Source organism: Metarhizium robertsii (assembly GCF_000187425.2).
Source record: "Metarhizium robertsii ARSEF 23 chromosome Unknown MAA_Scf_1, whole genome shotgun sequence".
Taxonomy (NCBI): Eukaryota; Fungi; Ascomycota; class Sordariomycetes; order Hypocreales; family Clavicipitaceae; genus Metarhizium; species Metarhizium robertsii.
The window spans coordinates 7,233,822-7,249,296 of record NW_011942149.1 but is presented as its reverse complement, the minus strand read 5'-3'; the positions used below and the strand labels follow the sequence as shown (position 1 = coordinate 7,249,296).

The 15,475-nt window shown below is 55.1% G+C and overlaps 4 protein-coding genes across 4 annotated transcripts; 2 read left to right on the top strand and 2 right to left on the bottom strand.

The window, feature by feature from the left end:
• Positions 1–2,311: 2,311 nt before the first annotated feature.
• On the top strand, positions 2,312–3,349 carry MAA_08315 (Glycoside hydrolase, chitinase active site protein; the record flags this gene model as incomplete). Its single annotated transcript, XM_007826313.1, has 1 exon — positions 2,312–3,349. The coding sequence occupies one exon, from the start codon at positions 2,312–2,314 to the stop codon at positions 3,347–3,349; it is 1,038 nt and encodes a 345-aa protein (XP_007824504.1).
• Positions 3,350–4,324: 975 nt separating this feature from the next.
• MAA_08316 (uncharacterized protein) lies at positions 4,325–6,996 on the top strand (the record flags this gene model as incomplete). The annotated part of the gene is made up of 2 exons (XM_007826314.1): positions 4,325–4,656; positions 5,076–6,996. 2 exons carry the CDS (start codon positions 4,325–4,327, stop codon positions 6,994–6,996), a joined length of 2,253 nt encoding a protein of 750 aa, XP_007824505.1.
• Positions 6,997–7,223: 227 nt separating this feature from the next.
• Positions 7,224–9,078, bottom strand: MAA_08317 (Cytochrome P450 CYP58T1; the record flags this gene model as incomplete). The annotated part of the gene is made up of 5 exons (XM_007826315.1): positions 7,224–7,416; positions 7,471–7,637; positions 7,705–7,812; positions 7,873–8,729; positions 8,865–9,078. The coding sequence occupies 5 exons, from the start codon at positions 9,076–9,078 to the stop codon at positions 7,224–7,226; spliced, it is 1,539 nt and encodes a 512-aa protein (XP_007824506.1).
• A 3,167-nt stretch (positions 9,079–12,245) lies between these two features.
• Positions 12,246–15,195, bottom strand: MAA_08318 (pH-response regulator protein palA/RIM20; the record flags this gene model as incomplete). The annotated part of the gene is made up of 5 exons (XM_007826316.2): positions 12,246–12,654; positions 12,728–13,973; positions 14,047–14,755; positions 14,831–15,113; positions 15,188–15,195. The coding sequence occupies 5 exons, from the start codon at positions 15,193–15,195 to the stop codon at positions 12,246–12,248; spliced, it is 2,655 nt and encodes an 884-aa protein (XP_007824507.2).
• Positions 15,196–15,475: the final 280 nt, after the last annotated feature.

Sequence of the window (15,475 nt, the reverse complement as noted above, 5' to 3'; positions counted from 1 at the left end):
GACTTTTTTTTTCTTTTTTTAATTAATAATTTAATGTATATATAGTAGTTACTTACCTCTCTTTTTCTCTTGGAAAGCCAAGGACCTTGAACACCTTTTAAGACTATTATTAAATTGAGATATTATACTCTAAGCCCTACCAAGACCTTATCACAATGGAGAATCTCTTCACATATTCTCTAAAAGTAAGCTTCGAGGTAAGATCAACTAATTTTCGTAGCATATAAATTTAATTTTATAAGTGACGTAGAATGTATTATACGGTATAACGTTGGTAAAATTAAGAATACAGCATCCGCATACAATGTAGATTTTGTCCCTGATGGAATCTATTTTATCTGGCTTTCTTCATACTTGGACAGAGTTGGAGTATAAGTTGGTGTAATAGCCAAAGTAACCACCACCACCGTACTGCATCACCATGCCTGGCTACATTATGTGGTTACTTCCCGCCGACTAAATAAGCCTAGCCTGCTTGGCGCTTTTAATTAAGGCAGAGAGTTCCGTGTAGAGTCGTATTGAGAACCTATCCCCCGCCCCTGCACCCTAAGATGGGACGGCCAGAGATCATTCGTCACAGACACGTGGTGAGATGACTGCCCACATTGTATTAGGAACGTACATGTGACCTCGCAGCGGGGCGTGAAGCTGGAGATTCGCTTTTGTATTGATATACAAGCGCCTCGGGTGGATGCTTGCTTGACACATGGTTCTTGTCAGAAGGGCGGGAGATGTACACTAGTCAACACCGAACCGGTGGAATGCCCTTGTGTGATTGAAACCCGAAAGAGCAGTGGCAGGGAAAGTGTTGCCTTCGGTAATATACTAACCCTAACCCTGGCCCTGGCGTAGATGGATCAAGAAGCATCATGAAGCATCATGAAATGCACCGTGGCCCGCTCAAACTATCCAGCTGTGTTGATCGGTAAATGGATATGAATATTTGTACCACTTCAATGTTAGCATGTCAAGTCGTGCTTGTCTATGGATGTCCAAATTCATCCCGGCTGCGAATAGAACCGCCTTTACATGTTTTGGGCGGGCATCAGATCTACCGTATCGCAGAGTATTCGCTCAATGGGACGCCGAAGAATGTCTAAATTGAATTACGCGATCGCGAGTATCTCTCATTTGGTCAATATTGTTTCGAGACACTACGAAGAGATCGGGCATGGAAGCTTATCCTTTATCCATAGCCAAGTTCATACCAAGCGGCAAGGTATGTATGTCTGAAGATTTTACTTGTCGAATCACTTTATACCATGGAAGACGATTTGCCCACCAGCCAATATAGATGACTGGGATCAAGGAACTAGGCAGAGATTGAGCCACGGTCTGTCGGATGCCAAGGACGGACCTTTAAACCGTACACATACAAAGGTGGGGGTATCCCGCTCGATATGAAAATGCCTATTAAATCTTCATGTTCGCGTTGAATGATGGCATGCTAGATTTTTAGCACAACAGCAGAGAAAAGCGAAAGCCCGACTGCCAAAGCCGAGATGAATGCCAACTTTGGCGGCGCCGCTAATTCTCGCATAGCAAATGGGGAGTAGATATAGCGCAAACAGTCGATTCCAGCCTGTACCAAATTGGCGAGAGCATTTGCAGATTCCGAGACAAAAAGGCGGCAAGGGTATTCGCAGGCCTTTATGTTTGCGCCACGGGGATGAGACACGCCCAAGGCGGCAACACGCAAAAACCACGTCTGGCAAAATGAACAAGACCAACGGCTTTAAATTGCCAGTCTATGCCCCCAATGCGAATGAATGGGGGCGATGGGCAGTTGTCGACGTTGGCATTCATGTCACTTGCCCAAGTAGGAATGTAACCCACGCGCTGTCTAACCATGAACCCGGCATCTGCATGCCTTGTGAAACGTCTTGTCAAGTAGTACCCTTACAACAGACGAATGCGGTCTCCACTTTGGTCATTCTGGCTGACGAGTTTCAGAACTGCTGTTGAGCAGTTCTCGTGACGGCCCTCCGGATCCATCCTACGTTGCGCTCCTCCGGGGGGGTCCCGCGTTGGGGTCACGTCTGGACGTGTCGGATATAGGATTTTCTGAATTGGGACGATGCGGTCCTGTGACACCAGGCAAAATAAGGAGGAGGCTCATGGAGCAGGTTAAAGCGCAGGGCCATCTATATAAGAGCACATGTGCACACTCTCACCTCGCCCTCTGGCCCGGGTTTGAAACAAACCAGTGGAAAATCGAGAGAGGCTTCCGTTGATTGCATCTAGCTGATTGCGAAAAGGTTGTTCCCAGACGTGTATTTTTTTATTTATTTTTTTTATTCTTTTTTTCACCATGGCGCCGCTCCTCAACACGGGGCTCGTGATATTACCCCTTATAGTATCGACACTGCTCGGGCCCATGCCGGCCTTTGCGCAAAACGAAACGTGCGCAACCAAGGGAAAGCCGGCGGGCAAGGTCCTTCAAGGCTACTGGGAGAACTGGGACGGAGCAAAGAACGGCGTACACCCCCCGTTTGGATGGACTCCGATCCAAGACGCCCAGATCCGGCAGCACGGCTACAATGTGATCAGCGCCGCGTTCCCCGTGATCCTGCCCAACGGAACAGCCCTGTGGGAGGACGGCATGGACGCCAACGTCAAGGTCGCGACGCCGGCGGAAATGTGCCAGGCCAAGGCGGCCGGGGCGACCATAGTCATGTCCATCGGTGGCGCCACCGCGGCCATCGACCTGAGCTCGAGCAGCGTCGCCGACAAGTTCGTCTCGACCATTGTGCCCATCCTGAAGCGGTACAACTTTGACGGCGTCGACATTGACATCGAGGCGGGCCTGAGCGGCAGCGGCACCATCGGCACGCTGTCCACCTCGCAGGCCAACCTGGTGCGCATCATTGACGGCATCCTCGCGCAGATGCCGTCCAACTTTGGCCTGACCATGGCGCCCGAGACGGCCTACGTGACGGGGGGCAGCGTGACGTACGGAGCCATCTGGGGCGCCTATCTCCCCATCATCAAGAAGTATGCCGACAATGGCCGGCTGTGGTGGCTCAACATGCAGTACTACAACGGCGACATGTACGGGTGTTCGGGAGACTCGTACAAAGCCGGCACCGTCGAGGGCTTTGTGGCCCAGACCGACTGCTTGAATAAAGGGCTCGTGATCCAGGGCACCACGATCCGGGTCCCTTATGACAAGCAAGTCCCCGGTCTGCCTGCGCAGTCGGGCGCCGGCGGCGGATACATGTCGCCGAGTCTGGTTGGACAAGCGTGGGATCATTACAACGGCTCTCTCAAAGGCCTCATGACGTGGTCCATCAACTGGGACGGATCCAAGGGCTGGACCTTTGGCGACAACGTCAAGGGGCGGCTCTGAAGAGGCTGGTGGCACAAGACATGGAGGTTTGACGTCGACCGGGGAGGGCGGCGCGGCGCGTCTTGTCTCACCACCGGGTCTTATGACGCACATAACATGGCAAAGGCAAAGCCATGCAAGAATCAGTGGCTGCTGCCCTGGCGTATGATGCTTGGACACATGGACGTGTTGTTCTCATTTCGCTCTACGGACATATTCATCACACCAGACCCTTCTACTCACATGTATATAGAGGCACTTCATGTACATATTTCCAACTTTTACCAAAGAGGAAAATGAATTCCAACGTATTTACACCTGCTATTTGATTGGCTTATAGGCACATACTGCATGTGGTTATTTATAAGGTGCCCTCGTCCGGCGCATACCGTGTTTCGCTATGAGTTGTCTATCCCGTCTTTCCAACCACGACCAGCTACAACTACAAAAGGGAAATCTGGAGTCACTAATGATGAGATTGAATTCAGCAAGCCGTCGCTAGTTTCTCTGCCGTACATTCAATGTTACTTGGAACCACCTCAACCAATGTTGCCACATGGCGCGCAAAAGACCAGCAATAGTTGCTCATTGCCTACTTGGTTCCCAAAAAAAAAAAAAAAAAATTAATCAAAACAAAAACCAGTTTTAATGAAACAAGCGAGCAAGAATTCACACGAGAAAAGACGCAACGTTTCCCACGAATGGCTACGCACAAAGTAGCCTTGGCACACATGGATGCAAGTAATTAAGGAGGACACGACGGCGTAGGGCACACGCCACCAAGCGCACAGATTGTCCTTTGTCCATGACAATCAAATCGACAAAAGACGCCGGGCTTGCACGACGGCGGGTGAAGATATCTCAGCAAGCATTGTGCGTTGCTATTGTCGAGGGCGTGAATAGGGCACAGATCACCGAGGCGCCCCGGCGGACGCTCCATGTGCCACCGCCGGGCCAAATTTGCAAGAGATTAAAAAAATCAGCGGGCGCAAAACCATGGACGCCATGTTTTCCTCGCTCCGGTGCTATTTCCTGGCCCCCGGGCCACGTTGTGCTGCGGCGACGCCCAAGACAAAGGACTCCCTCGGCGTGTTGCTGCCGCCGTGGACGGTGGAGAGCCTCAAGTCGACACATGGGCAAAACGCCACATGGTCCTTGACGGATATGACGGGGCCTTGGGCCTGCGCAGGGCTGGAGTCTCGATCGAGGCTGCCTGGCGTCGACGTCGTCCCCCTCCGGTTCCTGCACCGCCGCCGTTGCGCACCAGACATGACATCTCACATCGGTACGGACACCCCTCTCGCCGACGAGGCGGCCTGGGCGCCGAGGTGAGCAGCAATTCCCCGGGCAGGAATGAATATACCGAGCCAATGAAACGGGAAGCAGGTGGAAGAATTGTCCCATTCACCCATGCCCGCCAGCCCGACTAATAAACGGTCGCCGGGGGGTGGTTTGGTCTTTGCAAGGCCCCCTTCCCCCGTCGTGTCCTCCATCACGACCGGGCTGACGGAGACGAGGCATTGCGCAGACAAATCTGGCCAAAAGTCATTGTCTGGCCGAGGCGTCGTTGTATCACAGCCACCGAGGACAAAGGAGCCGGGAAATCGGCCCACCCACAGCATTGGAAGGCCTCTGGTATTTCAACAAGACTCGGGAGCTGTAGAATCAACCTCGATCCGTACTACGACGACGCCGTGAAGCCACACGGCATCGAGGACACGACCAGAGATATTTAAAACTCTCGTAGCGGCGTTGCATGGTCCGTGGCATTGATGCCTGTTTCAAGAATCCTCACCGGCAACATACCATCTTGGCCATGGTCCCTGTTCGACCCTACCTACATCCTATGGTGTATATACTCCTTCCTCTTTGTCTCGTCACCTAATCTCGCCGTCAGCAGTGCATCTCAGACAGACATGGAGACGGTCGGTGTCATCAACACCCGCCAGATGCGGTACACGGGGCCGGGCCTGCGCTGTCTCAAGTCGGGCGGCCTCCATCCTCGCCGCGACGCCCACTGCGCCGACGACGACGACGTATGCCACCAGGAGCCCTTTTACGGCCGGCCCTGGAGCCAGAGCAAGATTCGCCTCGTCCCCTGTCCGCCGGCGGCGCATCCGAAGCGCCGGATCGGCCACTACCCACTTACATCGCAACTCGCCGGCTGGGTGCGGCACGCCTTCTCCAACTACCGCCCCTCGAGGGAATGCATGGACCTGGTGCGGCCGTTTGGCGCCGAGCTGCACGAGGTCCTCGACACGGAGCGCGCCGCCGGCTCCGGCCTTCACGACCTCGACCTCGTCGAGCTGACGTACCAGGTGACGCTCGAGGTCGGGGGCCAGATCCTCCTCGCCGCCACGGAGAACGGCAACACGGGCGACATGCAGCCCGAATTCCACTCGTCCCAGGCCGCCCGCGACGAGCACTTTGCGCCCTGGGGCAGGCTGCTCACGGGTCTGGTGTGCGACCCGCCCATCATCTCGCAGTTCCCCTTCTACCTCATGATGTGCCAGTCGTTCGGGCTCGAGACGGACTCGAGCCAGGAGAACTACGTCTACTCGGCGCTGACGGGCGTCGACTGGGCCCGGGGCAAGAACGTCTACAGCGAGCGCTTCCGGGCCTTTGAGGAGCGCGCGCGCGCCTCGGTGCCCAACCTCGACGACCGGCTGTCCGGCCAGGACCGGTCCTTCTGGCGCGTCTCGCTCGCCTACCTCGCCGCCATGAACAGGCTCGAGAACTCGCGCGCCTTTACGACGCCGCGCGTGTCGCACATACGGACGGGCCTGGATCCGCTGCTGCTCATGGCCGTCCGCGGCTTCGACACCATCGGCTCGGCGTACATGTGCAGCGACGGCGCCGCGTACCTGGACAACGCCGGCATGGGCGCGCTCGTCGGGTCCGCCGTGCCCAACGACGTCATGGACCTGCACACGGACATATACACGGGCGAGACGCGCAACCTCCTGCGCCTGCTGTACCCCAGCGGCCAGAGCCTCGACGCGGCCATGGCCACCATGGCCACGGTGCTCGCGGGCATGCTGTGCGAGCTGTTCCGCGGCCACAAGCTCGCCCGCTTCGGGGGCCGCGAGGACGGCCGCATCGCCGCCACCTCGCCGCCCTACAGCTTCTGCCGCGCCCGCCACCGCCGCATCTTCGAGGTGCTCGAGGCCTATGTCACCAAGTATCCCGACTTTTGGCGCTGGACGTGGGACATTCTCCGCCGTGCCAAGAGCCAGATCACAGAGGCCGGGCTCGACGAGCTGCTTGTCGAGGCGCTGGGCCGGGCTGTCCGCCGCGCGCCGCTGCCGGACGCGCCCTACAACGCCTTCTTCAACAGCTACTTCGACATGGTGGAGGGGAGCCAGGAGCCCGGGAGGGTGAGCAGGACGCTCGGCGTGCAGAACGAGCTGGCGGACATTGTGCGCCGGATCCACGACCTGTGGCATAGGCGGCTCCTGGACCCGGACAAGAAGCCGGGCTGGGGCCGCAGGTTTGACGAGGAGTCGGATGCTCTGTTCCAGCGGGCTGGCGAGTTTCTTGGCGGCAAGGGCGGCATCACCCGCGAGGTGTACAAGTTTGCCATTGCGTACGGCCGGCTGAGCATGTCGCTGCCGTATATTGCCTACCACACGGTTGACGCCATTATTCTGTCCTACGGCACTGTGTGATGTAATAAAAGCTGTCATAGGGATACGAAGGCAACGTTTCTAATGTAATATATTTTGTAATGGCAGAGATTGACTCGTTGTCGACTTGTTTCATTAGGCTATATAGTATATAATATCAAACTGTGTTTTAAGGCAGCCCCTGGCCTTTGGCATTGCAAGCGTGGAACATATTTTCAACACATTGATCTCCCCCGTGCCATTGGCCAACGCTCCCAACCCCCTTATTACTAATTAGAAGCCATCTTGTTTTCCGTGTCCACGCCCCTGATCTTGACATACACGCCGGGTGAGCCAACCACGGGCCGTGGAATAAAACAGTCGCGGGCCGGCAGGATGTCCTGCTCCGTGGTGCCGACAAACTCGAAATCGAAGCGTGTAACCAGCGCCGCCGCCGTCAGGTACAACTCCGCCGTTGCAAGACTAGTACCCATGTCAGCGTCTATTCCAAAACATGCCCACAACAACCAGACTCACTTTTGGCCAACGCATTGGCGGCTGCCCTTTGAAAAAGACACCATGTACTTCTGGAGGGGGAATCCCTCCCTCTCCGCCTCGAGCCATCTCTCGGGAGAAAACGTGGCCGGGTCTGGGAAAATCGTCTCGTCCATGTGAACCCAGTAGTTGGTCGAGCTCAGCGGCGTCTGGTCAAAGCAATGAATTAGCTCCCATCCCATTCCCATTCCCATCCCGCAGGTTTCCGCAACTCACCCCAGCCGGTATGACATGGTCCTTGTACCGCAGCGGCTCATTCGCAATACGCGGCAAGCGCCCAATGGCACCGTGGTCGAACCGCAGCGCCTCGGTCACCACGGCACTCTACACAACGGTCGTGTAAGCAGCATTCTCATCGCCAGGGGGGGCCCATGACCAACGTACCAGATATCGCCTCTGCTCCAGCCACTTGAGCAGCGACGACGCGGCCACACCGTCAGGCATGTCTCTCAGGTCCTCCCTCAACCTGGAAAGGATCCGCGCGTCCCGTGCCACATACCACATGAGCAGCGTCAAAGTCCACGAGGTGGTCTCGCTACCCGCGCCCATGAGCGACTTGCCCTCGTCAATCAGGCGCTGAAACGACTTCTCCTCGGGCGGCAGGTCGCCGCGCAGCAGCGTCGAGAAGACGGACCTGTCGGCGAGGGGCTTTCCCGCGCGCGCCGCCGCGACCAGCGTCTCGACCCTCTTGTTGACAATGGCCTCCCACTGCAAGAGGCTGGCAAACGCGGCGCTGACGCGGCGCAGCACCGGCAAGGGGAGGGCCTTGACCACGCCCACGACCCACGGGAACTGGCGGATAAAGGCGCCGGCCTCGACGGCCGTCAGCAGCACCCCCTTGAAGCTCTCCTGGAAGTCGTCCTTGCCGAGGCAGTCGTAGCCCTCGCCGAAGCTGTACTCGGTGATGATGTCGTTGGCGAGGGCGAAGAAGGCGGCGTCGAGGCGCACCACCCTGTCCCCGCGGGCCACGTCCCCGAACCGGCCGCAGAGGAGGTCGACCTTGGCCTGGATCAGAGGCTCAATCTCGTAAATGGCCTTTTTGGAAAAGGACACGTTGAGCGCCTTGCGACGGAGGCGGTGGTGGTCGTGCGGGCACGTCGCAAAGGCGCCCGTCGGCACGCCCAGGAAGACGACGTAGTCGGCGTACTTGTCGCGCTTCTTCGAGGCCGGCGCGTAAATCTCGTCGTAGAAGCCGGTGTCGAGGATGTGCACCTCGTTGGGGTTGATTCGCACAATGGGGCCTGTTTTGCCACGGCTGCTTTAGTTGACTGGTTGCAAGGGGGAACCGGAACCATTGACACCACGCGTATAAGTCGCCCGGGGCATCGCCGTCATGTTGCCCGGCACGCATGTCTGATTCATCCGGAGAAGCGTACCGTATTCATCATGCATCCGCTTAATCTCCCAACAGAATACCCCTCGGCCGACTACATCGTAGTAGAACTCGTACCAGCTGGTCGCCGCGGCCAGCTTGGGCCCCGGGATTTTCGCCAGAGGGTGCAGGTATAGGCGATACACGACCAACGAAAGGATGTAGACTGGAGTGGCCAGTAGAAGGAACAAGAGGACGCCCGAGGTCGGTATAGCCATGGTTTGACAAGGTATTTTTGGAGTCTTGCTGGGAAGATGTTGTCGAGGACGAGTATACTCGACCGTCACTTGTGGAAGGGACAGTCAGACACTGGGAAGGGTGCGCATGGACTTGTTTACGCTGCGAGGCGATGTTCTTGCAAATATCCAACCGGGCCAAGCGAACCAACGTGTTTTCGCGTATGGATTACGGCCTCGCCCGTTTTTAAATCACCGCCGCCCGTGAAGCAGCCAGCCGACATGATGATGCCACAAAGTCAATGCGCACTCACTGCCAGAGGGGGCACAGTAGCTCAACCTGCAAAAGGTCAAGCATGAGCTTGGATTGACCCTCGTGGAGTGAGTGTATTGAAAAACGGCAGACATGTCGAAGCTCGCTGCGTCTTCCGTGCGCCCTCCCTCGCACAAGCCTCCGTGTGGCCTTTTCACAAGCCATGACGATTTCCGCCTGCAGCGGTGACTTGGCAGCAGTCCACTCTCCGGGCTTCATATTGGCCGTTTCAATAGTAGCCAACTTTGATGCCCCCGACCGCGACGAAGCAAACACGCAGCAGCAGCATGCCATGTGGCCTCGCATCAAGTAGGAGCTTTCGCTGCCAAGCGCGGTGGGAGGCCAAACGCAAATTGGACCATTTTCGAGAGCTGCCTGTGCCGGGTCCCGCACAAGCTCCTTTCAAGCTCTATTCACACAATGCTCACACGGCGATTGACGTGATGTGGCGGGATTTGGCAGCCCTGGTTGGCGCGCATGAGTGGGAAAGGGCTGGGCCACTGGATTGAGGCAGCTGCCGAGAATAGAAGGGGGTGTGCTCTGCTGCCTGCGTCTTGGGACAATAACATGGCTGGGCGGACAACAATAACTTCAGAGTCGGGCCACGGGTGTGTTGTCGTCAAATTAGGAATTGTTTGCTATTGTTCCTCGCCATGGTCGTGCGGTGCGACATCACATGCAAACTCATTGCCAGGGCGGGTCCACTGCCCAGCGCCACCTGGTCTAAAACAGCCTAGCGTGGCGCACAAGAGCACCCCGCATCCTTCAAGCAACCACGACATGCAAGTTGTAATGTTTGCAACCATCTCCGTGACACGGCATCGGCACCCCACCACCGTACCCATGGAGCATGACGGCCGGGGGGTCGCAGAACAAAGGTTTTACCGGTTTGTTCAATGCACTACGAGAATAACCAACCCACCCTTCCTGGTGGCCAATACAACTATCCGAAACTACTTGGCCTAATGCACGAATTTGCAATACCCGGAAAATGCAAGGATCATTTTCTCCAGGCCGTTTTCAACGCCATCGGCTCGTCAATACAGGAACAAGATGAAGTCGACTTGTCGGACAATGAGACGGAGCAGCGCATACGGGAGAAAGTGGTGGAGTTTGCAGACTACTTGATTGACAACTTTTTTTTGCCCCGTGAGCCATGCCTTTTTAGCAGAGCTGGGATACACGCTGACACCCTTGAGTAAAGGCATCAGCGAAAAAGGCAAAGCAACTCTCTCAGGCGTTCTATTCCACTCCGAGCACGCCCGGCAGCGGTCAGAGCCGTAGCAGTACAACAGACAGACGGGAGACACTTGGCGACGCCTGCCTCCGACGTGACAGGCATCGCTGCGTCATATCGCGTAGATTCGATGGCAGTCTGGCGATGGAGCGCCCGAGGAAATCCAAGCATGACGCCCAGGACCAAGACGGACAACCCCTCAAAGGTCAATCATTCCGCAAAGTAGCCACATTCGTTGAGGAGGATAAACTCGGATCGGGAACCGGTACGTTCACTAGCCCTCGACAAGGTTTCGTATTGCTCATTCTCGCAAAGAAGCATTCAGAATTCTCAACATGATTGACGACGGCATGAATCAATTGATTCAGGGTCCCGACATTGACAGGGGTTCTTTCTCCATTTTCTAATCCCTGTGTAGCTGTCATGACACACCGGAGTCGCCCTGGAACCTGTGGGGAAACAACGGCAATGTACTCCGTACACGGCGGAATCAAGTTATTTCAGGAGGCTTGGGCGCCTTGATGGAGCAAATGTTCTGTTATTGACGACGACTGCAGCACTTGGTTCGAGGCCCTGAAAACCCGGGAAATTGGCCCTTTTCACCGAGTATACCCTGCTGGAACCCCTGAAGACCCCTGCTGTGACTCTCGACCGAGCACTGATTTGAGCTCTAGGAAAAGCAAACGTCGTGACCAACCGCCTTAGTCACCACCTTTGGACCAACAGAAACATGCGGAGCTACGGCCGATTTTATGATTTGCGTGCCGATACCGTGGAACATGTGTAATCGAGGTATTTTATATGTTCAGACATACTTACTTGGTGAGAGATATCTGCAAGTCGGGTCTTTTGTTGATCTTGTCAAGTTCGACTTTTTACGACGCCATTATCACTGGTGTCTTGTCTTACTGGGACGTAGTATAATAGCTACCTACGCAGGCATCATACTTGACTCCCACTATATTAGTAGTGTCAAATACGTCAATTATTATCAAGTATCAGAATCGCAATCCCAGTTATCAAGGTCCAGTCACATGTTGCGTTGTACATACTGGTCGAAACAGCGCAGTTACTAGATATCATAATCGCAGTTATCAAGGCCATTGTAAATGAGAAGTCGGTGGGCCCGAATGCAAGGATTTAAAAGGCCATGATGCCGTTAGCGTTGTAGTTTAAAATATACTCAATCCATCATTACAGCGCAGACCCATAAAGAGCGGTTGTCATTTAGGCACCCCACCCTGCACTTGGCAAAAGGACAATGCCAAGGATGGGCGAAAATACTACCGAACTTTACAATAACCAAAAAGAGGTTAGTGTTTTCACGGTTTAATCACACCAAGCAACAAGGAATTCCACAAGCCTGTTATTGAACCTTGTACCAGTTGGCCTCTTGGTTGTAGATGCCCGCATTTCACCCGTTGACAGTGTCGATGGCAGACTAAATATCATGTTTCCTAGGTCCTCATAGGCAGTCCCCAATCGGACGAGATTATTCCGTCAGTTCAACATATAATGCCCGCTAGGCGCGATACATCTTGTCTAAATTTGGCAGCCCGATTTTGGACTACATGCCCATCAACAATTGTGCTTCGTGTCCGCCTGCCCAGTCATCTCAGATTATACATACGCCAGTTACCGACGCTACATGTCATGACATCAGCCAAACTTGATTCCCGACGCGGGATTCCAAGTTGTTGCTGATCCACCGCCTGGCTGTTGCCCACCATCAGTCCTCGGTGCCGGCGGACCACCACCGCCAAACTTGATCCCCATGGCTGGATTCCACATTGTCGTCATTGGATTCGTTGTCTGCGGTGCCACCGGCTGTGGCTGCCGTACCGCTTCACCAGCCCAAGACTGTATGGAGGCTTCGACCGGGTTGGGTGTCGACTGCCCTGCTGCATGGTCATTTTGTCTTTGGGGCGATGTTTGATGGTGCTGCGCAACCGGCTCGGGCGCAAAGTAAGCCGGCTGCGCTGCTTGATACTGTGTTGTGGAAGCACCTTGCAGAGGGGCGTGGTCGCGCGACAAGTTGAGTGTTGAAAGTGGCGGCATGCTCAGTTCTCTGGTGGTACTGGTCAGCAAGCAAAAAACTATGCACAACCCGACGACGCAAATAGGATAGATGGTAAACTTACTCTTCCAGCACCCTGGCCTCCATACGCCGCTGTGCCACCCAGCCCTTGACAACATCTCGAAAGCCCTGTCCAACAATCTTGTTGAGGTCATTGTAAAATTTCCTGCCCACTTCCAGGTTGTTGATGATTTCCTTGTACTTGAAATATGCACTGTCCAGCTTCTGCAGCGCCTGTTCTCGCTCTCGAGAGCCTCGGTCTCCACATCTGCGTTTCTGGGACTCGAATTCTGCGTTTGCCCGTTCCACTTCTTTCAATAGTCTGTCCTGTTCGAGCGATTCTTTATCCAGGGCGTCCAGCTCTGGCTCATATAAACGATCCAGACGCTTTTCGAAAAAGTCTTCAAAGTGAGCCGGAACAATCGCAGTCGAGGGGTACGTTCTCTCCAACCTGGCAGCTTCTTTCAGGATATCCGGCTTGATGTCGTCTTTGCGCGCATTTTCTCGCAGTGTCTCAACCTTTTTTCTTCTTCTGCTTTCCAGTCGTAGGATATCGTTGTACGCGCTTCGCAGTTTGCCGACAGATGCCTTGAGCTCAGGATTCGTGTCCCGTTGAGAGCTTGACGGCACGAAATCCATCAGGCCCCTGTCCGATCCGCACAAAACATGTAGCAGCTCCTCGTTGGCAGTGAACTTTTCTCGCACGACACCATCGCTGCTGGCGCTGCTCGCAAAATATCCTTCAATTTCGTCGGCATGTCCCCACAACTTTCCGCCCTGGGCGTCGCTCTGGCTCTCGGGTCGCGTCCACCGATCGGTGCCATACTTCCTCCTCGCCTTCTGGTCCTCTTCCCGTTCAGCCGCCAGGGCCGACGTCCCTTCCTCGAAGATGGCGATATCTGCAGCCCGTAGCTTATCAATATCCGTAAAGCTCTTTCGGAGTCGACCTATCGCGTCTGCTTGTCTCAATTCCTCCGCATGCTGTACTAGACTTGGGGGTAAGCCAAGAGGCTTCTCCAACGCCTGGAGCGAGCCAGGGAGGCCAATGGCGCTGAACAAGGAGTGGATTTTGTCGTTGAGACCTTCCAGGTCCTGGATGATGTTTTGGTTGACCATCCGATCGCGACGCTCTTCGTATATGGAGATGGCGACATGAACGGAAAAGGGCACCAGCCTTGAAAACAACGCAGGGCCGAACTCTGCTCGGTCGCCAAGGAAGTCAAATGGGTTCGCCACTTGAGGCGGCACACGAGCAACCGCCATGTTGGCTCTCTCCAGCGTCTTGAGCTCTGATTTCGGAGGGACGGGATCTAAGTAGTGTTAGCCTACTTGCTTACGCGCCCCCTGGGGTTAGTAAAAGCGATTTTTTTTTTTTTCACTTACTCAAGAAAATCATGTCATTGTCCTTTTCGGCTCGCTTAAGGTCCTCCTCCACCTTTCTCTTGAGCCCGTTCAGGTCGTCGACAACAGTCTTGTTGAGATAGCCGCCTTTGGTCTCCTTAAGACCTTCCGTCACGCACGCAACTGCGTCTGTTAGTCTAGCAACCTCCTCGCCATACCTCCTCTTTTCAAGGCAGTCACACGCAGCACGGTACTGCGCTGCTGCTGCAAAATGGTGGTGCTTTGCAGTCATGTGGTGAATCCAGGCGCTGCTTATGGCTTCGCTCTTCATGGCTGCCTCGCCGGCCAAATTATACAGGTCGGATACTCTAGCAGCTAGCTTTGCTATTGATGCATCCTTGTACCCATCGACAACAGCTTTCTGCCAAAAGCACTCTTGGCTCTGTGCAAGAAATAACTGCATCAGGGACTCCAAGGTGTGTTCATCCATGTCCTCGGGGGGGTCGTACATGCGAAGCAAGGGCACGACTTCTTTCTTCATGTGAGAAAGCACTCCAGCGGCGAGCGAAAACTGGTTGGCGGCGGTCTTGATGCCTTCGGCCGTCCCTCGGGACGTGTTGACCGCGAGCTGCGAGTACAAGGCTGCCAAGTTGTAAAGGACGTTGAGGAGCTCGTACTTGATGTTGTTTCGCACCATGGGCCGCTCCGTGTTGTACCCTAGGGCGGGATACCAGGTGAATTCCGCACCAATCTGTCGCGATGGGGACGAGGGGCTCGTTGTCAGCGGCGCTCAGAAGGGGCAGGATGCGGGGATGCGACGACGTACATCGATTGGAAATTTTCCTGATATCCAAGCCAATTGTCCTGCATAAGCTTGGAGCTTCTTGATGCCGCTTGGATGTGGCTCGCGAACATTGATGGCATCTTGGCGCAGCGCATCAATGACCTCGAGGTCCTGTTTGAACATGTCTGGATGCTGGTCATACTTGCTGTTGATGTACTGCCGGATGACGGAGGCGAGAGATAGCTGCGTCGATCGCCGAAAAGGCAGCGACAATATGCTGCCGGTGCTAGTACCACCACTGTTAGCAACGATGCTGCGCCTGTGCCTGTGCCTGTGTTTTGCGGCATGGGATGTGACGCCAGCTCAGTCTCGTGGTCGGCTTGTCAGGGTTCAACTCACGTCGCCATTGTGGGAAATTCAAGGTCCTGGATGCGCAGCCTATGCGTACATGCTACAGTCGCGCATTTTTATCTTGCCTTGAGTCATGGGGCGCAGAGGGCGTTGTTGCAGGGAACGCGAGATGTCGACCCGACCAGGCGTGCATGAAAGATTGGCCTGCTGTTGTTTCTTGGTCAAGTCGGGGCTGTTTGATCATGGAGGGGCACAGCATGGTGAGTCAGCATCGACTAGCTGACCAGCTCTGACGTCACTGTCACCTGCCAGGCACAAGGAACGAGAAGTATTGGC